The sequence below is a fragment of the Canis lupus genome, chromosome 35 (assembly GCF_048164855.1).
Source record: "Canis lupus baileyi chromosome 35, mCanLup2.hap1, whole genome shotgun sequence".
Classification (NCBI taxonomy): Eukaryota; Metazoa; Chordata; class Mammalia; order Carnivora; family Canidae; genus Canis; species Canis lupus.
The window spans coordinates 15,408,658-15,433,983 of record NC_132872.1 but is presented as its reverse complement, the minus strand read 5'-3'; the positions used below and the strand labels follow the sequence as shown (position 1 = coordinate 15,433,983).

General features: G+C 35.7%; 1 protein-coding gene across 18 annotated transcripts in view; it reads left to right on the top strand.

Annotated features, from left to right (window-relative positions):
* The window catches only part of NECTIN3 (nectin cell adhesion molecule 3), a 301,843-nt gene that overhangs the window by 77,319 nt on the left and 199,198 nt on the right, over positions 1-25,326 (top strand). Inside the window, exon 9 of one of the 18 annotated variants that reach the window (XM_072812415.1) lies at positions 7,383-7,404. The exons of the other annotated variants lie outside the window; for them this stretch is intronic. Within the exon in view, the coding sequence (XP_072668516.1) occupies positions 7,383-7,389 (7 nt within the window). The 3' untranslated portion in view covers positions 7,390-7,404. Of the gene's footprint in view, positions 1-7,382; positions 7,405-25,326 lie in introns of those variants that run through there. 18 annotated transcript variants of the gene reach the window in all.

Sequence of the window (25,326 nt, the reverse complement as noted above, 5' to 3'; positions counted from 1 at the left end):
CTTTTGTGTAATGGTGCCAATACTCATCCCTGAGAAGTTTCCCTCTCAATGTAAATTAGGAGAATGAGGCCTAATATTGTGAAGAGGCAGTTTCCTTGAGTGGGAGCTATTACCATACTGCAGAGAAGATGCATGGAGGCATGCATAAGTATGAGGGAAATAAAAAGGAAGTTCTTGCCTGAAGGCAAATATTAATTAAGAAATAACACCAGCTTGTCACGATTAGGTAATCTGTACAAAATTTGAATCTTTATTTAGGAAACAGATATTAACTAATGACATTAAGATATTTTTTACCTTTTCATTATGTTTTATTCACATTACATAGGTAATCTATAAGCATATTCTTGGAACAACAACAAAAAAATCAAAACTACAGAAATTTATAGTTAGCTGTGAAAGTCCTGTTTCATTACTCCATCACCAAATACACAATTTCCTTCTCCAGTGATCACCACTGTTACGAATTTCAATATTCTCTCACACTTTTTTCCATGAATTTACTTTCATGAGTATGTCATCCATATTTATATCTACAAATAGGTTTTGTTTTTTTAAAGATTTTATTTATTTATGAGAGACACAGAGAGAGAAGCAGAGAGATGGGCAGAGGAGAAGCAGGCCTCCCAAAGGGGGCCTGATGCGGGACTTGATCCCAGGACCCCAGGATCACACTGTGTATTGAAGGCAGACACTCGACCGCTGAGCCACCCAGGCATACCGGATAGCTTTTTTTTTTTTTTTTAACACACAAATGTGATCATAGAATACATACTATTGTAGAAATTGATTTCCCAGTCTATTAGAGACCAGTATTTTTCAGAGTGGCCCATGTTGCTTACAGTTGTAGGGGGTTTCTTTATCTCATTCAGATTCAAATCCAGTATGAAATACTGAACACAAATAAAATTTCTTTGAATTAAAATTTTGAGCAATAATTTGCATTCTATGAATAATGCTATATTTTAGCCTACATTTGTAATAATTGTATAGGGAGAGTTGTATACTCCAATGCGAAAAAATATTTCCCAGATCAACTAAAATGATCAAGGGAACATTTACAGGAAAAATATATATAACAAATATAGTCTGATTCTGGTTCAGCCTCAGATAGCATTTATTCTTGGTGGGAAGTCAAGTCTAGTAGGTTCTATGAAATAGATATTGTTAACTTGCCTTTGAGGGCCATAGCAGGAATTTCAGTCAAGCTTAAGCTTAATACTGTAGGGAGTGTGGTTCTTGAAGTTATTTGCACAATGCTAACATTATTAAAAGCTTCCTAATCTCTTAATTTGAGATTTTTTTCCTCCTTGGTACCCATTTTACAGAAGTAACCATATATCAAATGATTTTTGGTAAATTTTTTAATTTTTAGCAACCTTGAAAATGTTTTATGAACAGTATTTCAGGTGTTGGAATACACAGATCAGTTTTCATGATTTAAAACACTTGTATATGTAAATATGTGTATGTGTGTCTTAAAATTCCGTATGATTAGGTGAGATATATGCATAAAATGCTTGTGTGACTGAATTCTAAGCTGAACTTAGCTGCCTTTTTTGTGGAACACCATTTTTGCTTAAAAGAATAACTAATAAACTATGCCATTTAGACTTGAGTAATTTTGCAGACATTTTCTCACAAATCAGTGAACTGAATCTGTCACTTAGGGCAAATAACTGACAGTATTTGTTGCCAACAAAAAAATTTGAGGTTCCAAGTAAAAATTATAATTTTTATAAAACCTCTATCTGCAATCATGGGATCGACATTGGTGGGCAAATTAATGAATATTCTTTTTTTATGTTGAATAACGAGAAGTACCAGTGTTTGTAATATCTGCATAACCTAGTGAACCACTGATTGCCAAATGAGCAATGTATACTGGTCCTATCATTCATGGGTAAAATATCCATTCAAAATATAAGATAAATGCATGGATTTCCATGTAAGACAGTATGAAAAGTTCATTGATATGTTTTCAGAGAGCAACTAGCACCCAAAAGAAACGTACACTTGTTAAGTTTTGGTACAGTAGCAAAGGAGAATTTTCTTAATTTTCTGAAAGCAGTTTTGAAGTGTCTCTCCCTTTTCTAGCAATGTGTTTGCGTGAGGCCATGTTTTCTTCATGTATTTCAACCAAACAACCTGTTGTAGCAGATTGAATGCTGTAGCAAGTATAAAAATCAAACTTTCTTCTTTTGACTCAGATAGTAAAAGGATTTGCAAAAATGTAAAAAAATAAAATAAAATGCCACTCCTCACTAATTGTCATTTTGGAAAACATGGTTATTTTTTCATGTAAAAGATGCTATTTGTATCCTATTATTCTGTTTATAAATTAAATATTTTAAAAGCTTCTTAGTTTTAACATTTAATAGAATAAATATAGTTAGCTGTTACTCATGTAAATGAAAGTACTTTGGGTTCTCAATATTGTAAAGTATAAAGGGATCCTGATGCCCTGTGTTTGAGAACCTCTGCTGTAAACCTTATGTGATGTGAAGGCAAGGATCATCTGTCCCTCACTTAGTACTATAATCTCAGTGTAGAACACTATGCTTGGCACATTGTAGTTATCTAACAAAACATTTTTGAATGAATAAGTGAAAAAAATTAAACCCCTCTTTATATTCTTTTCAGTCTGTGATCATGTGTACATTGTTTATTCTAGAATATTTCTCCCATAACTATATTTCAGTATATTTTATATCTGATATCAATATATCATGTATGAAACAGAACAGAGGGAATGAGGTGCCTGGGTGGCTCAGTCAGCTAAGCATCTCCCTTTGGCTCAGGTCATGATCCCGGGGTCCTACTCAGAGGTGGGGAGAGGAGAAGGGGGTCTGCTTCTCCCTCTCCTGTTCTCTCCCTCTCTCAAGTAAATAAATAAAATCTTAAAAAAGGGGGGGGGAGCAAGAGACTGTATAGCAATATTCTAAAATATTAACAATGATTATATATATTAGACTTCTCTGTGAATATTATGTTTTATGTTCTATTTTTCTGTAGTTTCTAATTTTTCTGCAGTACCTTTTCTCCCCTCTGTCAGTGACCTTTTAGCATAAGAAAATAGAGATCAGTTGAAAACCTGAATTACTGGACTAGAATATTGTTAATCAGTCATATTGATTATGACAGTACTTCATCAGAATTTACTATCTAGGAAAATTAAGATTTTTTCCCCTCAATATTTCACTATGACATATCACATTATTCAGTAAATTTTTGTAAATGCTTGTGGCAGAGTGTTGTAAAGAAAGAGTGTTCCTACATATTTTTTTGAATAAGATATTATATACAAAAAAAGATATTATATACAAAACAATTTAAAAGAGGGTATTTTCTAAAGTCTCCCTCCCATTTCCATTCCTGTTTACCCTATGCCTGACACCTCCTACAGAAAATCACTTTTATAAATCTCTTTTATTTATTTATTTATTTATTTATTTATTTATTTATTTATTCATAGAGATGCAGAGAGAGAGAGAGAGTGGCAGAGACACAGGCAGAGGGACTTTTATAAATTTCTTCTTTGTCTTAATATGGTTTATTTAAGCATAGAAAGGAAACATGCACACATTTCATTTTTCTTGTATAAAATGTAACTATATGTAGTTTATTATATCAAAATATTTTTTTAAGATTTTTATTTATTCATGAGACATACACAGAGGCAGAGACACAGGCAGAGGGAGAAGCAGACTCCCTGCGGGGAGCCAGATGTGGAATTCCATCCCATGACCCCGGGATCACGCCCTGAGCCAAAGGCAGATGCTCAACCCTGAGCCACCCAGGCGCCCCATGTCAAAATATTTTAATAAACCAGTAACGCTGCAGTAAATAGCTGCATGATATTTTGCATGTATGCAAGTACAGTCTTCAGTATAAATTTTTAGATTTGCTCTTGCTGTATCAAATAATAAATGTGTTTATACTTTTGATAGATTCAGTCAAATTGTCCTCTATAAATATTGTACTATTTTGCACTCCTATGAGTAATGCTTGAAAGTGCCTCTTCCTCCACCTCCTTACTAACAGCATGTGTATTCTACTTGATTCTTGGTAACCTGATAGGTAAAAAGAAATTAAATGTGTGTGTATAAAATTGTAATTTTGCTATCTCATTATTAGTGAGTTTTAGCATCTTTTCAAGAGTTTAATAGAGCCATTTTTTTTTCCTGCAAGCTCTCATTCTTGTCTGTGCTTTTTTTTTTTTTTTTTTTTTTTAAGATTTTATTTATTCATGAGAGACAAAGGGAGGCAGAGACATAGGCCAACCGAGAAACAGGCTCCCCACAGGGAGCTCCATGCGGGACTCATCACCAGTCTGGGGATCACGCCCTGAGCTGAAGGCAGATGCTCAACAAGCTGAGCCACCCAGGCGTCCCATATGTGTGCTTATTTCTTGGAAAAAAATTATGACCATTTAAATGTTTTATAAGAAGCTAATGAAACTTTTCAAATTCCAGCATGAATAGTATATACATTCCTTCTTGATATCTAAATTTGTGGTGCAGAAAGTTTAGTAAGAGGAGTCATATATTTACACTGACTTTTTATAAAATAAGATAAATGAAATGCTGTTATGACTAGAACTCAAATGTTATCGAACAATATGGTTTTGGAAACATGACAGTCCTACTCATTAGGAAGTTCTAGAGCTAGAGATATGTCCTCCAGGTATCTTAATTGTTACCAATCACACCGTATTTCATTCTTGAACCTGTCCGCCTACCACTACTATATAGTTTTATACATTTGCATTATTTCCTTTCAAAATTCATCTTTCAGATGCAACACATCACTGCCATTTTCCAATAATACTTGTTAGATAAGCTGCTTTCATTTGTTATCATCCATAGTCTGGTTTTCTCCCAGGATCTAAATATTTTAACGTCTATCCAGATGCTACCCTAGTTATAGGCTTTGAGGTCAGGGAGAAGGGAGAGAGAAAGATGACAGAAGAATCAACATTTTTCATCCAAATTAGAACTATGTGACTGAATGGATTATTTTCAAATAAATGAATGCTGAGTATATCTAGCATGACTTTGCCCTTGAGTAGCAAAAAAGTTTACATCTTGCATATTGTCTCCAATTAATAGGGAGTGGCAATTATTGAGAACAGAAGTCAAAGAATTGTAGGGCCTTGTTCTGCTCGTGGAGGGAAAAAGTTTTGTGATCAACAAAGCTTGGATGAAATAATGATTTAGCAACTAACATTAAAATAATATATTCAAATGAAATATAGATGCAACATTTAAGTATAAGGGATTGATATCTTTACTAATCAATCTTATAAAAGAGAAAAAGATAAACCTACTTTATAAAGTTTTATAGTGATTAATTACCATAGGTTACATCCTTTCAACATAGAACCTTACAACATGCCTGACACATAGTAGGTACTATGTGTTCGATGTTATTATTTAAAAAGAAACTATGTAATTCTTAATAAAAATGTTAAAGAGATTAAGTGGTGAAATTATTTCAGAAGTGGGGATCCCTGGGTGGCTCAGCGGTTTAGCGTCTGTCTTCAGCTCAGGGAGTGATCCTGAGGTCCCATGATCGAGTCCTGCATTGGGCTCCTTGCATGGAACCTGCTTCTCTCTCCCTCTGTGTCTCTCATGAATAAATAAATACAATATTTAAAAAAATTATTTCAGAATAAAACTCATAGTACTTTGATTCATGAAAACTCAGCATATATTTCTTTTGGAAATTATTGATATTTTTATTATAAATTTAGTAAGGCTTAAAAGGAAATTAAAAGGTATGTTGTCTACATTTTTGATCATTAGTTCAATTTTATTTTTTCTCCGTCATTTATCAAACCAAGTTGAGTACTTCTTATGTGCCAGTACTGAGAATACCTAGTTAATAAGACAAATGAAAAAATTATTGTGTTTATGGAGCTTACATTTTGGTGATGAATAGACAAATGCCTATGATGACATCTTTTTTCCTTTTTAAAAAATAACTTTATTTACTTTCTAATTGGTATACAACAGATTGCATATATTTAAAGTGTGAAGTCGATACATTTTACACATAATACACAAAAATACATATGTACATATACATACACTGGAAAAACATCACCACAATAAAAAAATGCATATATCCATCATTTTCAAAAGTTTCCTGATGCCCCTTTGTAGTCTTCCCCTCTCCCGATTCCCCTGCTCCATTTCTACATCCCTAGAGACCCAACCACTGATCTACTTTCTTTCTATATTAATTTATATGTTCTCGAATTGTATATAATAGAATCATACAATATGTTCTTTTTTTTTTTTTTTTTTTTTTTTTTTTTGGTGTCACTTCTTTCACTCCACATCATGGTTTTGATCTTTGATTCCTTCATGTTGTGTTAGTCAGTGATTTGTTCCTTTTAGATAGGTATACCTTGTAGACATGCTACATTTTATTTACATTTACCTGTTGATGGACATTGATACTGTTTCCATTTCTTGACTATTATAAGGAATGCTGCTATGAACATTTGCGTATAAGTTTTTGTGTAAATACATGTTTTTATCTCTCTTGGGTAAACATCTCTTTATGGAATAGATGTGTCATATGGTAAATACAACTTAAAAGGTGTAACTTTTTAAGAAAATGCCAAATTGTCATCCTAAGTGGCTTTGTCATTTGTGTTCCCATGGACTTTGTATGAATTCCCCTGTACCCGCACCCCCATTTGTTATCAGCCTTTTAAAATGTCAGATGTTCTAATAGGTGTTTGGTTGTACTTCATTATGATTTTTAATTTGTATTTTTTCCCTAGTTACTCATGTGTGGAACATTTTTTTTTACTTGCTGATTTGTCATCCATTTAACTATTTTGGTGAAGCCTCTATTCAAATATTTGCTCTTTTTTTATTGGGTTGTTTTCTTATTGTTGAATTTTGAGAGTTCTTTGTTATGGACTGCATGTTTGCATCCTTCCAAAATTCATTATGTTGAAACCTTAACCCCCAGTGTGATGGTATTTAGAGGGTGGGGCCTTTGGGAGGTTTTAGGTAATGAGGGTGGAACCCTGGTGATGGGATTAGTGCCCTCATAAGAAGAGACAGGGGAGAGATTGTTTCTTTCTCTGTCTCTGCTATGTGATAAAAGAAAATAGCCATCTGAAAACCAGGAAGAGGGCCTTCACTAAGAACCAAAATCTTAAACAGCCTCCAGAACTGTGTGAAATAAATGTTCTTTAAACCACTTAGTATAAATAAATAAACATACAAACAAACCACTTAGTGCATGGTAATTTATTATAGCAGCCTGAGTGGGAATAAGATATGTTGGATACAAGTCATTTGTCAGATATGTGATTTGGAAATATTTTCTGCCATTCTCTTGCTTGTCATTCTCAACAGATTTTGAAGAGCAAAAGTTCATTTTGATGAAGTCACTCATATGATGACAATGTGATACCATGCATTCACTCTCATAGGGTAGGGGAGGTAATACCTATTTTTGTTAAATGTTATTAAAACAGTTAAAATATTTTAATGAGACATTATTTTCTTTATTTTTCCTGTATAAACTTCATCACCAATTAGGAAATTTATTGAGTTAATTTAAAGACAGTAGTTTTCCTTGGTCACTAGCGTTCCTTCAGTATCTAGCATGGATATCTACATAGTGTAAGTAATTCTCACCTCATCTGAGAAATACGGAAATTAGGGAGACTTGCCTCTTCTAATAGTGTTTTGTGGCCGATAGCCCCTAAGTAGCCACTATCTTTTTATATGTTCTATTCACCTGTTTCAAATAGTAATTATCATAGAGAAGATGCTTGATAAAAATTTTAAAATAGGACATAAGGGGCCCATGAAGGAAAAATGTTTTAGAGTTATTTGTTAATTTATTTTTAGTAGAATCAAATGGAATCTAACAATATTACTATAATTAAGAAGATTGAGATCGAGTTATTTTGACTTGTAAAGTGTAGAAAATACTCTAAGAAAGTTTATTTTAGACTTACTGTAGACATATAAATCAGCACTGATCTGGGAAACCTGGACTGTTGATTTTTAAGTGATAAAGATTCTGAGTTTAATTGCATTTCAGTATTTTTAATGGTATTACCAGCATCAGTACATTCATTGATTATGTGATTTTTTTGAAGGAGTTGAAAACTTCTGACCTCAATTCCCATTGCTGTTTTTTTCTGATTTGTAGCTGAACTGCCTGAATGAGTTAGGACTATATTAAGAAAGGGAAGAAGAATTAAAAAAACAAACAAACAAACAAACCAAAAACAAAAAAAGAAACCCTGAAGTATGCAGTAGTACCCTTACAGCTATTTCTAATACTATTTTATGCAGTTTAAGTGATCCAAAAGAACTTTGTTCTAGTTACCAATACACAATACCCCCCCAAAAAAATGATTAAAATAACAATTAAAAGGTTGGCCTTTTAAGATATTCTGAACAATCCAGAGAGAACATTTAATTCACACTTTTTCATAAAACTTTATAGTATAATTCTGGTGTTATTAACATGTCATCCTCTTTCTTCCTTTCTGATCCTTAGCACTGAGTTTTAAGAACTAGCTCATAAAAATTACATACTCACTATTTATAGTTAAATATGTATATATGTGGTTCTCCCATTTTCCTACTTTTCTGCCCTTTAGAATTAAAAACCATAACTAACTATTGCCTTTGTAACCTCTCTTGAGATCTCATAAACTGCTCTGTATAGAGGCTACTCAATAATTATTGAGTTGCAGTGATAATAAAATTGCTTATGAAATCATAATCTCCAAAGCTAGCTGAGGATAATTCTAGGAATTTGGGGGGAACAGGGAAGACATCAGAATTTATATACAGTGTCATCCTTCTGCCTATGTAATACCTAGAAAATTTATTTCAAACAGCTTGGAAATCTATAGCCAGTCTATCATTGTTTTTGAGCAAGATATATAACAAGATATCAATCTGTAATATTATTTCCAAAGAATCATCACTATTAATTCATAATAACTAGAAATGAACCTCAACTTCCTAGTGTTACCACCAAAATATTTTTAAAGCACCTCATAAACCATGTTAAAGTCTGAAGAATTAAGTCTGATGTAATGCTAAACTTTGGGGAAACCAACTTTTAATGGCTCAAAGCTACTTAGAACTCAGGCAGAAAGGTATTATCCTAACCATTAATTTACTTAAATTGTGCTTTTTTCCTTGGTTTACAAGAATTAAATTTAAACTATTCATACTTGAGATACAATCAGAACATGAAATCTTGAGTGGTTTATTTGAGACCTGTGTTAAATTCATACTGCCATCAGGGAACTATAAGTCTCAATTAGGGGTGACTTTTGATTGACTCATGAGTAAGTAGAAGTAGAGGAACTATTGAAGTTAAATGCATTAAGCTGAGTACAGTGAAATTTTCTCCCAAATTTTAGAGGACCTAATAGTTGTCTTTATTTAAAAGGCCATAGTTTCCTTTATTGGAAGTGATTTCTTTTTTAACATTTTATTTATTTATGAGAGTGCCCACACATGCCTCACACGATTCAGGGGGAGCGGCAGAGGGAGACAAGCAGACTCCCCACTGAGCAGGGAACCTGAGGCAGGGGCTCGATCCCGTGACCCCAGGATCATGACCTCAGCCAAAGGCAATTGCTTGACTGACTGAGCCACCCTGGCACCCTGGAAGTGATTCCTTTTTAAGTGGAGAAGCCTAAACAGAGAACTGAGTTATTTTAAATGTTCAGAACAAAGCAACCAAATTGTTTTCAGAGAATAGACTTTTTCATTATTTGTGAATTAAATTTTATGTGGACATTATCGGTCTAATTTTTCTTTAAATTTGGCTAGTCTTGATTTTAGTCCTGGCCAATTTTTTTTTTTTAAGATTTTATTTGTTTATGAGAGACACAGAGAGAGAGGCAGAGACACAGGCAGAGGGAGAAGCAGGCTCCATGCAGGGAGCCTGACATGGGACTTGACCCCTGGTCGGGGATCAGGCCCTGAGCTGGAGGCAGATGCTCAGCCGCTGAGCCACCCAGGTGTCCCTCTCAAGTTCTTTTGATAAGTTACAAACAAGAAACGGGTAAAGGTCCCATATGGACTTTTGAGAGAATAATGTAAATAATATATTATTTAAGTTAAATGTTACCCATATGTCTAAACTTAAAATGTTCATTCATTCATTCAGGAAATTATGGTACGCATTGCTGAGTGACTTTTTTCCCCTTTATTTAGACTCTTCCTTTAAAGTAGATTCAATTAAAAAAAAATAAAGTAGATTCAATTATAGAGTCCTTGGTTAAATCAAGCTGACCTAAATGGAGAGTCATTTTAGTCATTTAGTCATTTTAGTCATATTGTATCGTGTGCAGTGCTAGTGGGGTCTAGATGCCCACCACGGTGCTTGATTTCCCAACAGAGAATAGTAATAGAGGTTAATAATGGAGATTAATGTACTAGTATCTTTTATTCCCTATTGATATGAAAATACTATGGGAGACTCTCTCAGGCTATTGATAATTATCAAAACTCCCCTAGGTATTGGCATTGCAATCTTTTATCCCAGCATTTCCAGGAAGGTCTTGATTTCACATATTTGTGCCCCAATGTCAGTATGTACATTAAGTGCGCCTTCCCCAGTATTGACACTGCTGTTTGTCTGAGAGATCGCCCTAGTACATCTGACTTCTGTTATTATATTATTACCCAGTTTTTTAACAGCCTCCTTCTCCATTTCTGATCATTAAAATTCAAAGTGCTTTCTTCCCATAGTCAAAATGGCTTTTACATTTTAGCCCCCTCTAAAAAAAATCTTCCTAAGCTGAAAAGATTATTTAATTTAGAATAAAATGTATGAGTGTGAGCTATGGTAAAAGCACTTGTATTTATTGTGATAGTCTCTTTCCAAAGTGTAACTGGAGACAGTGCTCTTATTTGGAGAACTTTAAGAAATGGAGGTTAATTTGGATTCCAGTTTTTTTTTTTTTTTGCTTTGAATTATATCATCTATTTAATATGTTTATTGTTTCATAAAATGGTGGAGTAACTAGGGAGCAAGCAATCCTGCCTCCTCACGGATCCTTGTAGCTGGACTAAGAATCAGATTGACATGAGACAGGTTAACAGGAGAAAATAAAATTTGATTGTGTACGTCCAGGGAATCCTCACAAACATGGAAGTTCCAAGAATAGGCAAAATGAAGTATATATGTCATTCTAAACTAAAGAGAAGGGGATAGGGGCCTGTGACTTAAAGGGAAGCAGTGCAATTTACAGGCAGATGAAAAAGAGTTGATGTTTGGTAAACAGATATTTGCCCTTCCATATAGATGGATTATTCAGATAAAATTTATCTCTGGTAGTAACCCTTATTCTGGGAAGACTGTACAATTTGGATTCTATATAGTCAAGGGAGAGTCAGATGTTTCCCTTGAGCCCACAGGTTCTTGATAGCCTTCAGCTCAAAATAATCCACATGCCAATCCTAGGGGCCCTACCTTCAGCCCCTGTACTAGAAGACAGCATAAGATATTTTTAGGAAAAATCATAACATGAGTAATTGATCACTTCATATAAAACCAATTCCAGTTCATGGGCACCTGGGTAGCTCAATGGTTGAGTGTCTGCCTTTGGTTCAGGTCATGATCCTGGGCACATACGGGGTGGAGGAGGGGCAGAAGGAGAGTAAGAATCTTGAGCAAACTCCCCACTGAGCACAGAGCCCAATGCAGGGCTCCATGTGGGGCTCCATGTCATGACCCTGAGATCATGACCTGAGCCAAAATCAAGAGTCATTCGACCAACTGAGCCACCCAAGCACCCCCAGATACTTAACATACTTTTGATTGTTTTTGATTCTATTCAGATATCTTAGATAAAATTAGAATGAACATTTTCATTAAAATAAAATTTATGTTTGAGACCTTTTAAAGTTGAAGAAGGCATGTTTGAATGAGCTAATTTAAATTTTCTAAAGTTCATTGGTTAAAAAAAAAAAACTGATAAAACACAGGCCCTAATTTAAAAAAATAATGCTACTAACAGAAATCAGTTAGAAATACTGAATAAAATTCAAGATGCTTGTTGTTTTAGAAGTCTTTAAAATGCCAAAAATTAAGAAATTAAAAAAAAAAAACTTAATGGAAAAACATTCAAAAGAATTTGTTTTGGGTAGTCAAGACTACAGTTTATCCTTGGGTGAATTAACCTTAGTTATTTGACCTAGAGCCACTAAATTATTCTGGTTACTTATATGAGTATGGGAATCTTTCACCCAGTCTGTTTTGGCAACTTATCAGATAACCTTCCATAGTTACAAGCTACCATAGTGCAAATTTTCTGTTCCTGGGCATGATAGTAAATAGTATTACCACTTTCTTTCCTCAGAGACATGTTTTCACCACCAGTTTGGTTAAGTTTGGTTTTGGTATGATTCCAAATTTATTTTGTTGATTCTTTGGCACATATTTTTAACCAAGATGTTTGTTCCTTCAGTTTTATGTACAGTTTTATGTAATCTCCTTTTGTTTGCCTTACTAATATTTGCTTAATTAGAAATATGTGCAGGATAAGCAATTAGCCTATTGTTGACTCCACGTTTTTTGTTTTTAAAATATATTGCTTGCTATTTAAGAATATGATTCGAAAAAGAAATAACTCCCAAAGTGGCATATGGTTCTTTGGACGTGTGAATTAAAAGTTTAATCTTATATTTCAGTGTAAACAACATTTTATTATTGAGAATAAGATGTTGTTGGGGGAGGGATAGGGAACCTATCTGGAGTGGCACTTTAGTTTGAATCATTGATGCCTTACAAGTATTTTTTAAAAAAATTATTAGTACTGTTAAAATCATTTCTATATTTACAAACACCTTGCATTCTTTATCTTTGTGTGCTGATTGCTAGCAAATACATGTGTAACACAGGATCATTCCTTATGATGAATTCTTTAGGTCTACTTGTTTTTTGAGATCCAGCTTGAATTTGAAGAGGACAAATTTTAATTTACCATTCAATGTTCTTCTAGCTGGACTAACATTAAATTGACTTGAGATTAATAGGAGAAAATCAAATTTAATTTTGTATGTGCTGGGAATCCATGCAAACATGAAATTACAAAGACAGGTAACATGAGGTTTACATATCATTCTCAACTAAGGAGAAGCAGGAAGGGTCTGGGACTTCAAAGGGAAGAAAAACAATTCACCGGAAGATGAAAAAGAGTAAATGTTTGGTAAACAAACATTTGTTGGGCCACTTAGAAAAATTGGAACTTGAGGACTTTGACCAAACAGGCCTTGCTAGGACTTCCCTATCTGCCATACCTGGTTCCTGTTATAATGTAGTTACCTTCCATTTTTATGGTCATAGTTATCTTTCTATCTAAATTCTTGTAGGCATTTGGTGGTGGTGGTGAGGGGGCAGGGATGGGAAGGCAAAGTTTTCTTCTTGAATCTTTTGGGCCTTGATTGTTTTTAGTTCAAAATAATCTGCAGTCCTTGGCCCCAAGTTCATTTAACATTTCTGATTACATAGTTGCTTTTGTTTTGTTTTTCCACATAGCTCAAAGCCATGATTATTTCCTATTCAATTGACTTTGGGAGTATAATTTTTCTTTGTAGTTTTAGACAACAGAACTAGGATTAGAAAGTGACAGTAATATAGATTTGAATAATTATTGTAAATATCTTTCCAATAACTAGATCTATATGGTAATGGAGCTGATACCTCAAGAAGTCATATATGTTTCCATATATATTTCCTAACTGAAAAGTTAGGGAAGTTATATATATTTCCTTATTTCAAGGACTCAGCTGTTGTCTTTTGTTGTATGTTATAGGAGGCATTTCTGCATTGGGACTAAAGTTTAATTTTAAGACCCCTCCTAGTCCTTTCTCTTGATTCTTTTTCCCCCTAAGAAAATGATATAGATGGTAGATTAAAAAATAACATTAGTGTTATTTGGGACCAGTGTTCTATCTTAACGTGATTCTGAGTGTAATATTTATATTATATATTTATTAGTTAGCTAATGAGTTACTAAAAGCACATACGTGAGAGGTAACCAACTCTGTTCTATACATGGTTTCATGGAGTTTAATTTCAAGGTCCTTTGGCATTTCCAGATATTATTGAGTCTCTGTTGAAGAGCATTTTGATGTAAGCAAATATTACTTTAAAATATTTTTTGCCTTTTTTTAAAGAAAAGATTTTCTTTTGTAAATGTAAATTATACATTGTTTTATGGTTGGTTTACAATTATAACTGACTGTTCACATAGATACCTAAAGCTTTGAATGATATCTTTACAGCAGCTTTAACTACAATGAACATTAGATGAGATGTAAAACTTGCTAACTACAGAATATTTCATACACATAAGTAACTTTGGAAGAATGAGAATTGTTAAAGGTCTTTAAAAGGAAATACTTAGCTTTATAATGATTCTTATTTTAAATTCATTGGCACTTACAAAAGGTAATAGTCTCAATTTCAGATGTTTGGCAGGCAGTAATTATTTAGGCTATCAATCCTGTTTATTAAAAGAGATGCCATGTAAATGTATTTGTTTGAAACATTTTAAATGTCTTATTACTGATGTATATGTTCCCATGGAAACCACAAATACCCCTTTAGAAAAATGATGTAAAATAGTGGCTTTACTTTTAAGTAGAACCTGAGAAATTGCAGGCTCTATTCAAGGAAAGGTAGCTACAAAGTTGAAAACCTTACTGTGGTCATATACTGCTGAGCTATGAACTGCATGTAAAACTGTATAACCTTACGTGCATGTGCACACACATACACCAAATAGGTTAATTGTGTGAGACCAAAAAAACATGCAATGTAAAAGAATAAAAAGTGATAAATTAGACTTCATTAAAGTTAAAAATGTTTGATCTTCTAAAGATACCATTAAGAAGACAAAGGGAAACCACAGATTGGGAAAAAATACTTGTAACACATACATCAGACAAAGGAATTGCACCCAGAATAAATAAAGAAGTTTTACAATTCAATAATATGAAACAACTCAATTTAAAAAAATGGACAGAAGATTTGTATAGACTTTTCATCAAAGAAGTTATACTAATGGCCAAGTAACACAGGAAAAAGAAGTGTGGCATCATTAGTACTCAGAGAAATAGAGATTAAACCACAGTGAAATGTCACTACACTTCCATTAGATTGGCTAAAGTTTGGGCAGCCCAGGTGGCTCAGCAGTTTAGCACCGCCTTCAGTCCAGGGCGTGATCTTGGAGACCCCAGATCGAGTCCCACGTCTAGCTCCCTTCATGGAGCCTGCTTCTCCCTCTGCCTGTGTCTCTGCCTCTCTCTCTCTCTCTCTCTTTGTGTCTCACATTAATAAATGAATAAAATCTTTTAAAAAAAAAAAGCAAAGTCAAAAAAAGATTGGCTAAAATTTTAAAAGACTATACTAAGTGTTGACATAATTAATAATAGTTCCTACTCATAAGTCTGCTTTTGTACATAAGTATGTAAAAGCAATTTATACTTAAATTATTTTTCATTTTTGCTCTTCTAGTTAATTTTCATTATTTTCTGTTCTTATCGTACTATATTACTATATGTAATTAGAAGTCCACACACCAAAAACTGTCTCAGAGCATATTTCCTTTCCCCCGTCCCCATTAAAATTCTTTTTTAAAAATTTTTTTAAAGATTTTATTTATTCATGAGAGACTACAGAGAGAAAGAGAGAGAAGCAGAGACACAGGCAGAGGGAGAAGCAGGCTCCATGCAGGGAGCCCCATGTAGGACTTGATCCCGGGTCTCCAGGATCATGCCCTGGGCCAAAGGCAGGAGCTAAACCGTTGAGCCACCCAGGGATTCCCCCCATTAAAATTCTTATAAAAGGATTTGTAATGAATATGTGATATGGTCGCAGCTACAAAAGAAATGACTTTATATTTTGATTTTGAAGTCCTCTAAAACTGAGTAATCCTGTGCTTGATGGTAGTTTTTTCCCATAATGAACTGCCTATGATCCACATGGTACTTACTTTAAAAAAAAAAAAAAAAATGGGGAATGTGACATTATGGGTCACATAAGTTGCCAAGAAAGAAAGTTGTCTGGTTAGCATAAGGCAAATGTGAGTCATTGCTCTGGAACTGAATGTGCCATTTGAGGTTTCATAGCCTGGACTCCCACCCAAGACAGAATTTCCTTTAACAATATCTAAGAAGGTAGTCATCCAGCCTCAACTTAAAACACTTACATTGGCAATTTCACTACATCACAAGGTACTGTATTTCATTTTTGATAGCTAAAATTGCTAGGAAATTAGAAATCTAGCTTCTTTTCAACTTAATTAGTCCTGATTCTGATTTCTACAATTCTTAAAATTCTTTTCAGCATTTAAAGCTGCACTTATTAAGAACTTATTTCTTTTAATTCAGATGCTTTTCATACGTACCTCGAAGCAACCTTTCCAAGAATTGTTTTATAGGCTTTTCCAATTTTTAAAGTTCTCTGACTTGCTCCAACTGTTTTCTATCTACAACCCACTGGAATGTGTCTCAGTGTTTTCAACTGTTTTTTTTTTTTTTTTTTTTTTTTTTTTTTTTTTTTTTTTTTTTAGAATATAGTTGTTTATCTTCCCTCCCTAGTCTCTCTCCTCTGAGAAAATTCTAGTTTAATATTTCTCTGGAACAAAATACAGTATTCCAGGATGATAAGTATTAAGTGAATTTAGATTATGATCTTTTTTTTTTAAAGATTTTATTTATTTATTCATGAGACACGCGCGCGCACACACACAGAGGCAGAGGCAGAGACACAGGCAGAGGGAGAAGCAGGCTCCATGCAGGGAGCCCAACGTGGGATTGGATCCCGGGTCTCCAGGATCACACCCTGGGCTGAAGGCGGTGCTAAACCGCTGAGCCACCGGGCTGCCCTAGATTATAATCTTTTCATCTTACCCCTCTATTTTAGTTAAATGGTTTGTTTACGTTCGTGTATTTATGAGTGTGTTGACAGTTATAAAGGATTGTTTTGTTAATCCAGACATCTTTCTTGCAGTTACATTGATTTTATTAACCCAATTATTTTTCTCTCTGTTAAGTTTAACCTTTATTTTAGATCAAAATTCCAAACGATTTGTAAATGCTTTAACTAATACAGTCAAAATTCAGAAATTTTGCTTCTGAATCAATATTCATATTTGAAATATCCATATTTGAAGACAATCTCCCATTAATTGTCCTTACAGGTCACATCAACCTTTTTTGCATGATTTTTTTCCATATATACTTTATGCTATGTGGATTTTTCAGATAGTGGGCACGTATTTTCTGATTTAATTTTTTTCTAATTAAATTGGAACTATTAGAAAAAAACTAGATTGAGGTATAGGGAGGAGCAACTGTTGAACAGAGGTAGAGAAAGAATGAATGTCTATCTCTAGTAATCTTGAAAGTAAGAATGACTGAGGATGTGAAGTAAAAGAGTGGGGAAAAATATAAAATATGTATGGATTCTAAAGCTTTTCAGTACATAATCTGGTAATATAGGATGTGTTATATTTATGAATGATATCCAAGGATTGTTAGTCTGGTACACATCCACCTTCTTCTAGTGGTTAAGTGCTGTCACTTGGCCTCTCCCATCCTTGGATGTCATTTCTCCCATTTAACTCAGCCCAGTTCATTGGCAACAGTGTCCACTCTCACTCCTGATTTACAGAGAATAGCCACCACAGGACTCTTCAGGGATGCCAGAGCTCCCCTCATGAATGCATTTCATACAGAAATTGGTCAAAAATGTTCTCAGGATGCTCCTAGAAAGTACTCTTGAGGAGTGGTTAAGCACACCTTACATGATAAATCTTTAACATCTGGCCTCCTTAAGCCTGTGGATACTTTCCTCTTGGTATCCCAAGGAAATTAGAATTTCACCTTCATGTGGTGGAGTCCACATTTGGGCCTGGATTTCAGTCATCCAACTGAACTCTTAGAGCTACTACTAGCCACTCAATATATTAAATCAAGAATCTTGACAGTACGTCTGTACAAATTTTGTTTGATTCATTATATTCCATCCACCTGATCCAAAACCCTTAGGATCTATTTCCATGTAGGTTCTTCAGGTTTTTACCTCTATAAATTGGCGAAATCTTGCAATTTGGCGGGAGGGGACACACTTTGCAGTCTACCCTAGGATAAATTGATGCTGAATATTAAACAATTGCTTTAAAAAAAATCCATCTGTCTCTGTCATATGCACTTAAAACAGTAGGCATTTAGAACATTCTGCCTGGAAATCTCCTTAGGTAAATACCCCATTGCATTATATGACTTTTTCCATGTCATCACAGGCAACAATGCTGCTAAACTTTATCCCACTATATGGAAGGATTCCCTTTCCTTCAGCTTTAATAGCATTATCCTAACCTTCTGTTAAATGCGTACCAAAAGCTTTCTTGAAGGCCTTCAAGCTTTATTATTAGCTCTCTCTTCAGAGCCCTTCCAGTGTTGCATGTAGCTTGGTCCTAAAGCCACTGCCATGTTTTAGGTTTTGTTTTACCTTTGGGTAAATACTTAGTAGTGTGATTCCTGGATCATAGAGTAGTTCTATTTTTACTTTTTTGAGGAACCTCCATAGTGTTTCCCACAGTAGCTGCAGCAGTTTGCGTTTCCAACAGTGCATGAGAGTTCCTTTTTCTCCACATTTTCACCAACACTTATTATTTCTTGCCTCTTTGATTTTAGCCATTCCAACAGGTATGAGATGATAGCTCATTGTGATTTTGATTTGCATTTCCTTGATGATTAGTCCTATTGAGCATCTTCTCATGTGTCTGTTGGCCATCTGGATGATGTCTTTGGAGAAATGTCTATTCAATTCTTCTGCCCATTTTTAATTGGATTATGTTTTTTGGAAGTTGAGAATGAAACTTGACCACTTTTTTACATCATCATACACAAAAATAAACCCAAAATGGATTAAGGACCATTTGAGGTTTGAGACCTGAAACCATGAAAGTCCTAGAAGAGAATGAAGGCAGTAATTTCTCTGACATCAGCCATAGCAACGTTTTTCTAGTTACATCTCATGAAACAAGGGAAACAAAAGCAAAAATAAACTATTAGGTCTACATCAAAATAAAAAGCTTCTGCACAGTGAAGGAAACAGTCAACAAGGGGCACCTGGGTGACTCAGTGGTTGAGCGTCTGCCTTTAGCTCAGGTTGTGATCCCAGGGTCTGGGGATCAAGTCCCGCATCTGGCTCCCCGCAGGGAGCCTGCCTGCTTCTCCCTCTGCCTGTGTCTCTGCCTCTCTCTGTGTGTCTCTCATGAATAAATAAATAAAATCTTTAAAGAAAAAGAAAAACAGTCAAAACTAAAAGGAAACCTACTGAATGGGAGATATTTCCAAATGACAAGTCTGATAAAAGGTTAATATCCAAAATATACAAAGAACTTATACAACTCAACACCCAAAACACAAATAGGCCATTGGTTTTTTCAGGGACAAAAGCTGCTGGGATCCTATTCAGAGCAGGTCACTGAGAACCGTGGTTGCTCCCAGTATGGCTTATATTAATCCCTGCTCTTGTTCTTTGTTCCTATCCGGCTCTGCCCCTTAGTTTTGCCTGTCTCTGGGTGTGGTGAAACTCAGGCAGATCCTTCCTGTAGTGCTCCAAAACCTTGGGGGAGCTGGTGGTTCATCCTACCTTCCCTTTCCCAGCCAGGGGAATTCTTTCTAGCTGAAAGTTCCTTCCAGGCACTCAGGGAGCAGAGCCAACCTAGGGGAGATGAAGGCAAACTGAAGCTGTTCTTCCTTCTGTTTGTGTGTGGTTATTCCCAAGTTTTTTGTTCCACTGTTACTAAAATGTGTTAAATGGACTCCTGAGCTCTCTTAGAGCTGTTTTGAGATAACATATGTTAACACTAATTAGAGCTTACATTTATTTAGCATTTGTTAAATGCAAGGCATTGCCCTAAGTGCTTTATATGTATTAACTCCTGTAGTCCTCGTAACAACCTGGTGAGGCACATGCTAGGATTATCTTCGTCTTTCACATAAACAGATTGCAGTTCACAACATTAACTTCACCAGGGTCACCCAGCTATGAGAGCCAGGATCAGAACCCAGGCAGTCTAGCTTCAGAGTTCACACTGGATCGCAGATAAATACTGGAAAGATCATCAGTCTGGGCATCAAGAAGTATGGATCTAGACTTTTGTTCCAGCTTTGCCATGAGTGAATCCTTGCAGAAATAGCTTTACTTTTCTGGGCCTCTGTTCCCTCATCTGTGAAAGGAGGGCATTTGTTTCCAGATAATTTGTGAGGCCCTTCTTGCACTAACATTTTAGGATTCTTCAGATGGAAAGTGCCAAGCAATTCTGTTGCTTCCGATTCATCAATTATTAAGGACAATCAGACTTTAGTAGCTAGGTTATAGCACAGCCTCTGGGGTTGTACTCAGAAGACGCTCAGCTGCTGCAATTTAATACATCATCCTTTCCTTACACATCAGATGACTTTGCATCTGTATAGAACAGAGCTCTATACTCCAGTGCCTATTGCCATTTGAAAGCTATTTATAAGGAGATATCATATGACCCCACTGCACATATGGGTGGAACCTCATAAGGGAAAAACCATCTTAAATTAAAAACAGTTGAGAGAGATATATATATATGTGTGTCATCTCTCGTTAAGTTAGAAAAACAGTATAGCCACACTGAAGTGCATGTATTTTCTTAGAGCACCTCACTTCGTCATCCAGCTTACTCTCTGTTAAAGGTCTGTTGCACAGATTTGTAGCCAAGTACTTGAGGTAGATGTTTCTGTCAACGTTTCACAAAACAGAGGAACATTCAGGCATCTTTCTGGCATCACTCATCTAAATATTCTGAGCCTTTTCTTGTTTTGAACTGAATGCAGATTGGACTAAAATGATATTCTAAAATAAATAAATTGAAGGCTTTGTACTGTGTTACACCCCTTTTCTTATGGGATACTTGCCATACTTTTTGACTTTTCTTCCTGTGTTCTACGTGTAGATTTTAAGCCCTCTGCTCTTGGTGCTTTTCTTTTTACCTGTGTGTCTGGCAGCTCCTTCTTTCCATGCTCTCTCTCTCTCTCTCTCTCTCTCTCTCTCTCTCTCTCTCTCTCCCTCTCCCTCCCTCCCTCCCTCCCTCCCTCCCTCCCTCTTACCATCATTCCACACATACACTCAGCGTAGACACACATCACATAGCCTCTGGGCCCTTTTGCTTGGTGCAGAAACTGAAATGCTAAACTAAAATATGTATGCATAAACCAACATAAACTTGAACTTATCACAGACATGTTTAAGTCTAAATGAGGAAGGATGGAAATAAAAAACACAATCCTTTCTATCTACTTTTACATTTAATGGGTCTAATGTTAGCCTGGATTGTATTTCACAGAAAAGAAATTTGAACTATCTAGCATCTTTTGCTAGATATTTTTACGTATTTTTAACGTAAATACTTATGTATTTTTAAAAAATGTATATTTCCCCAGACCATACTAAATATAAGATAATATGTTATTCAAACTTAGGTTTTAGAAGGAAAAAAAATAAAATGGGTCTTTAGGTTCAATTTTGAAGATACTAAAAAGTAAAACTTTCTTCCTAAATGGTGTCGTGATACCTGTTGGAGAATTCATGCACAAATTGTTATCAGGAGGCTATTTTTCCTGTTGGCTGTTCTTTGATCTCCTTGTACCATGCACCTTGGCTGGAGGCCTCCTTTGTCCTGTGAACACAGTAGAGCACCTAGACTTACAGTGAAATCTTGCACACGTCTTTCTAAGAATCTTTGTCCATTCTACCTCCATTGCTGAATTTTGCCAAATCCTTTTGGACTAAAATGAGATTCTAGCAAAGCACTGTGAGCTTCTTTGGAGGAAAAGTGATAAAAGATTTTTGCAGCTTTTGAAGCCACTTATATTGAGTATGTTCATTCCCTCCTCTCCTCCAAGCAACTTACATAGAAATGCAACTTAAAAAAAAAAAAAAAACAGGCTACAATCAAAAGCAAACATTATGCTTTTTCCTTTAACACACAGATGTGCTTAACCACTTTGATGTGTTACCCATTCTGGGGCTGTTAGGAGAACATGACTCTTCTTCCAAGTGCGTGCCACCCTCCCTTAATACAACATGCTTCATCTCTATGAACAAGGAAGGTCTATTTCTGAACCCACAGCTGCTCCTCATCTTCACATGAGCTGCAGTGTTTTCCTCCGTGTGAGAACATTTAACCCTTCCCGTTTTGTTGCATCTTGTCATTCTCAGGCCTTGAGGGGCTTTCACCTTGTTTAGGTCTTTCACTGGCAATCATGCATGATACTTTCAATCAGAATTCCTTGATTCAAGTCTGAAAATGGCCTCAATCTTTTACTGGGGCCTAGAAGGTCTTACCTTCTGTTTCCATGCATAGCTGCCCCATCCCTTCTACTCCTCCTCCCCAGCCTCACAATTGGTTCAATGTCTGTAATATGAGCTGCTCACTCCCTGGGGATTTTATAGGCTTTGTCTTCTCTTCAAGAGCATCGCATCCCTTTATCCAGCCCCTATAATAATTCTCCTACAATTGAGCAGGTATTTTTCTCCTTTCACTGTGCTTTTGAGAATTAATGTTCTGTTTTCTTGGATGAAATGTGATCATTCTCACAATTCCACTCAGTCTGTGGTAGTAAACTCTGCTATTATCCACACTGTAATCCTTTTCTCAGACAAATAGAGCTTCTATCCTGTAAACTTGTAATGAAGTATATGTCCTACCTTTATTTTCTTTTTCTCCCATTGTATGTTTATACAAGCTTCTAGCATCCGCAGACTTGATGTAAATCTATAGATCTGTTGACATTTTTTTGCCTTGTCCCCTTTTCTGCTCCCTACTATTGGTCACCAAATCTTGGATTCTCCTGTGCTCTAGAAGAACCTAGAGCTCGAGAAGCTCTCCAATGAAGAACATAAATAACAGCCACACTCACCATCATTGTTATGATCATTATCATTGGCTAGTCGGTATTTCTCAGGCCCTGCTTTCACCATGTTGCTTCATAACCTAGCATGCGGGTGGCTCCAGGGACTTGGGACTCCCAGTCTGATGCTCTTGATTGGACCCACCATACCTAACCCAGTGCCTTCAGAGTGGTCACATGAGTCCTCCCAACCGACCAGTCTGGGTCCTCCCAAATACTGTTTAACCTCCACTTTTCCATAGCTTACTTGACTCCTAGCCTCTGAACTCCTGTCTTTCCTGTGATGTGTATTGCTGTTATACAGACATCGTCTACATTTCCAAAAATCTCTAGGCATCTAAAGTTTTTCCTAACTCATTTTACACCAAAATTTGACCTACACTGCTGACTATCATGAAGTTAAATATAGTCATTTCTTCCTTCACTTAATGTGAATACTTATATTTTCCTGTACAAATGTTTATATGCTTGATTATGGGGTTCTGTACCAGACCCTGCTGGAGTTGTTTTATAAATATGTGGAATAAGTAACTATCACCTTTCTAAAAATCTGAAACATTCAGAATTCCAAAATGTATCTGTTCCCAAAAGATACATTTCAGATAAGAAATTGTGGACCTCTAGCTAATTGAGGTTAAAATCAGATCAGATCAGCAGGTGGTTATATGGCTCTACACCTGTGTGCACTGGGTACTGTGTCAGAAAAGAAAAAAATAAAAGCATAAGATAGGCCTCCCACTTTTAAGGTGCTTGCATTCAAACTACCTTGCTTTGTTGTTTGAAACACAAGCCACATGAAACAAGATTGTAAATTCCTGGAGGGCAGTGGCCCATAAATTCTTTTGCATCTCTATTAGCAGAGTATTGCTAATGATGAGATTATTTCAGAGGACTATTTCCAGTCCACTTAGGAGAAGACAAGCTCACCTTTGTAGCGCTCAGTTGTCATTGAGAGCAGAACCAGAATTCCCATCACATCGCAGGGCATACGTCCCAAACATGATGACACTCCTCATAAACACTGTGTCTGAGCTAACTGCATGGGACTGGGGAAAGAGCCGTTGCTGCTTGGGCCACCTTCTGATGGCTCCCGAGGAGGCACTTCCAGCCAGGGTCACCCACGGCCTTCAGCCATCCCAGCTTGGGCAGGAGATAGATAACTTTAAATACTGTTGAGAGTTAATTTCAATATTTTTTTGAGTTCATATTATAAAATTTGTTGCAATCCCTCTATTGTTTCTCCAAAAGTCCACCTTTAGCTCTTAGTTTTAAATAATGGAAATGTTCATGTCACAGCAGAGCAACGCTCCTTTCTTTCACTATCAAGTGAAGCATGTCATCTTGTAGTGGCCTTTACGAATTCCCAATCAAGTAGATGACCTGTTATTTGTAGCTGTTAGCCTGGTCTGTGGGCTAATAAAAAACCTCTGAGCTCTGTTTGGCCATTTAATTATGTGAGCATGAAGACAATGTTATTTTGACTGTTTACCTTCAGTAAGGAGTGTCTCTTGCCTCAAAGAAGAGTAGCATCTCATAAGAGCATATCATGTAAACATCCAGTCCTGTCAGTGTTGAGTGAATCGAAGACATAAAAAAAGACCCTTGGCTTCATTTTATTAGCTATGCAAGCTTGTCTCTACCAGAAAGATTCCCCTCCTTTGTATCTGACCTGCTTCACCTCCCTCCTCACACCACCGTTGCTCTGAACCCTCGTGGCAGTCACTAATGGATCCTGTTGGTGCTTAACTCATGAGCTCAATTCCCCTGCAAGGTGCCTTTGTGCAGCCAGATTATGACTTTAGTGCCTGGGTGCAGGGAGATGCCAAGCTGAGATTCCAGCTACTTCTCTAATTCAAACAAAACTGCCTACTCTGGGTTTTATATTTACAAAATTGCTGTCCCTCAAGGCTAATATTAGTTTCCCATAGCAGATGATACCTCTTTCTGTCTCACTTTTTTTTTGTTGTTGTTATTAGGTTCTCTTCCTTCAGAGGAAGAAACAGGGCAGGGCACATTATATTTCCTATTTTCCTTTCGGGAAGTGGTGCAAAATACCATTCAATTAAATTTAAGACCCCAAAGAAAAATACATGTAATTTTTAACCAAGTATGTCCAAGGGATCACTTCAGTGGTTTATGGGATGAGTAACTATTAACCAAACAGATAAGATGTTCCAGTATTTTATTTTCTACTGTTTAATGACACCCTCAATGGAAAAAGTAGATTATTGGTAAGGGAAATGATTCCTGTATTATCTCACCTTTCAATAGGAAGGAATAAGACAATAGTGATGTTCTGCATTTAATATATGGCCTTTTGTCTCACAATCTAAAATATGCTCAGTAT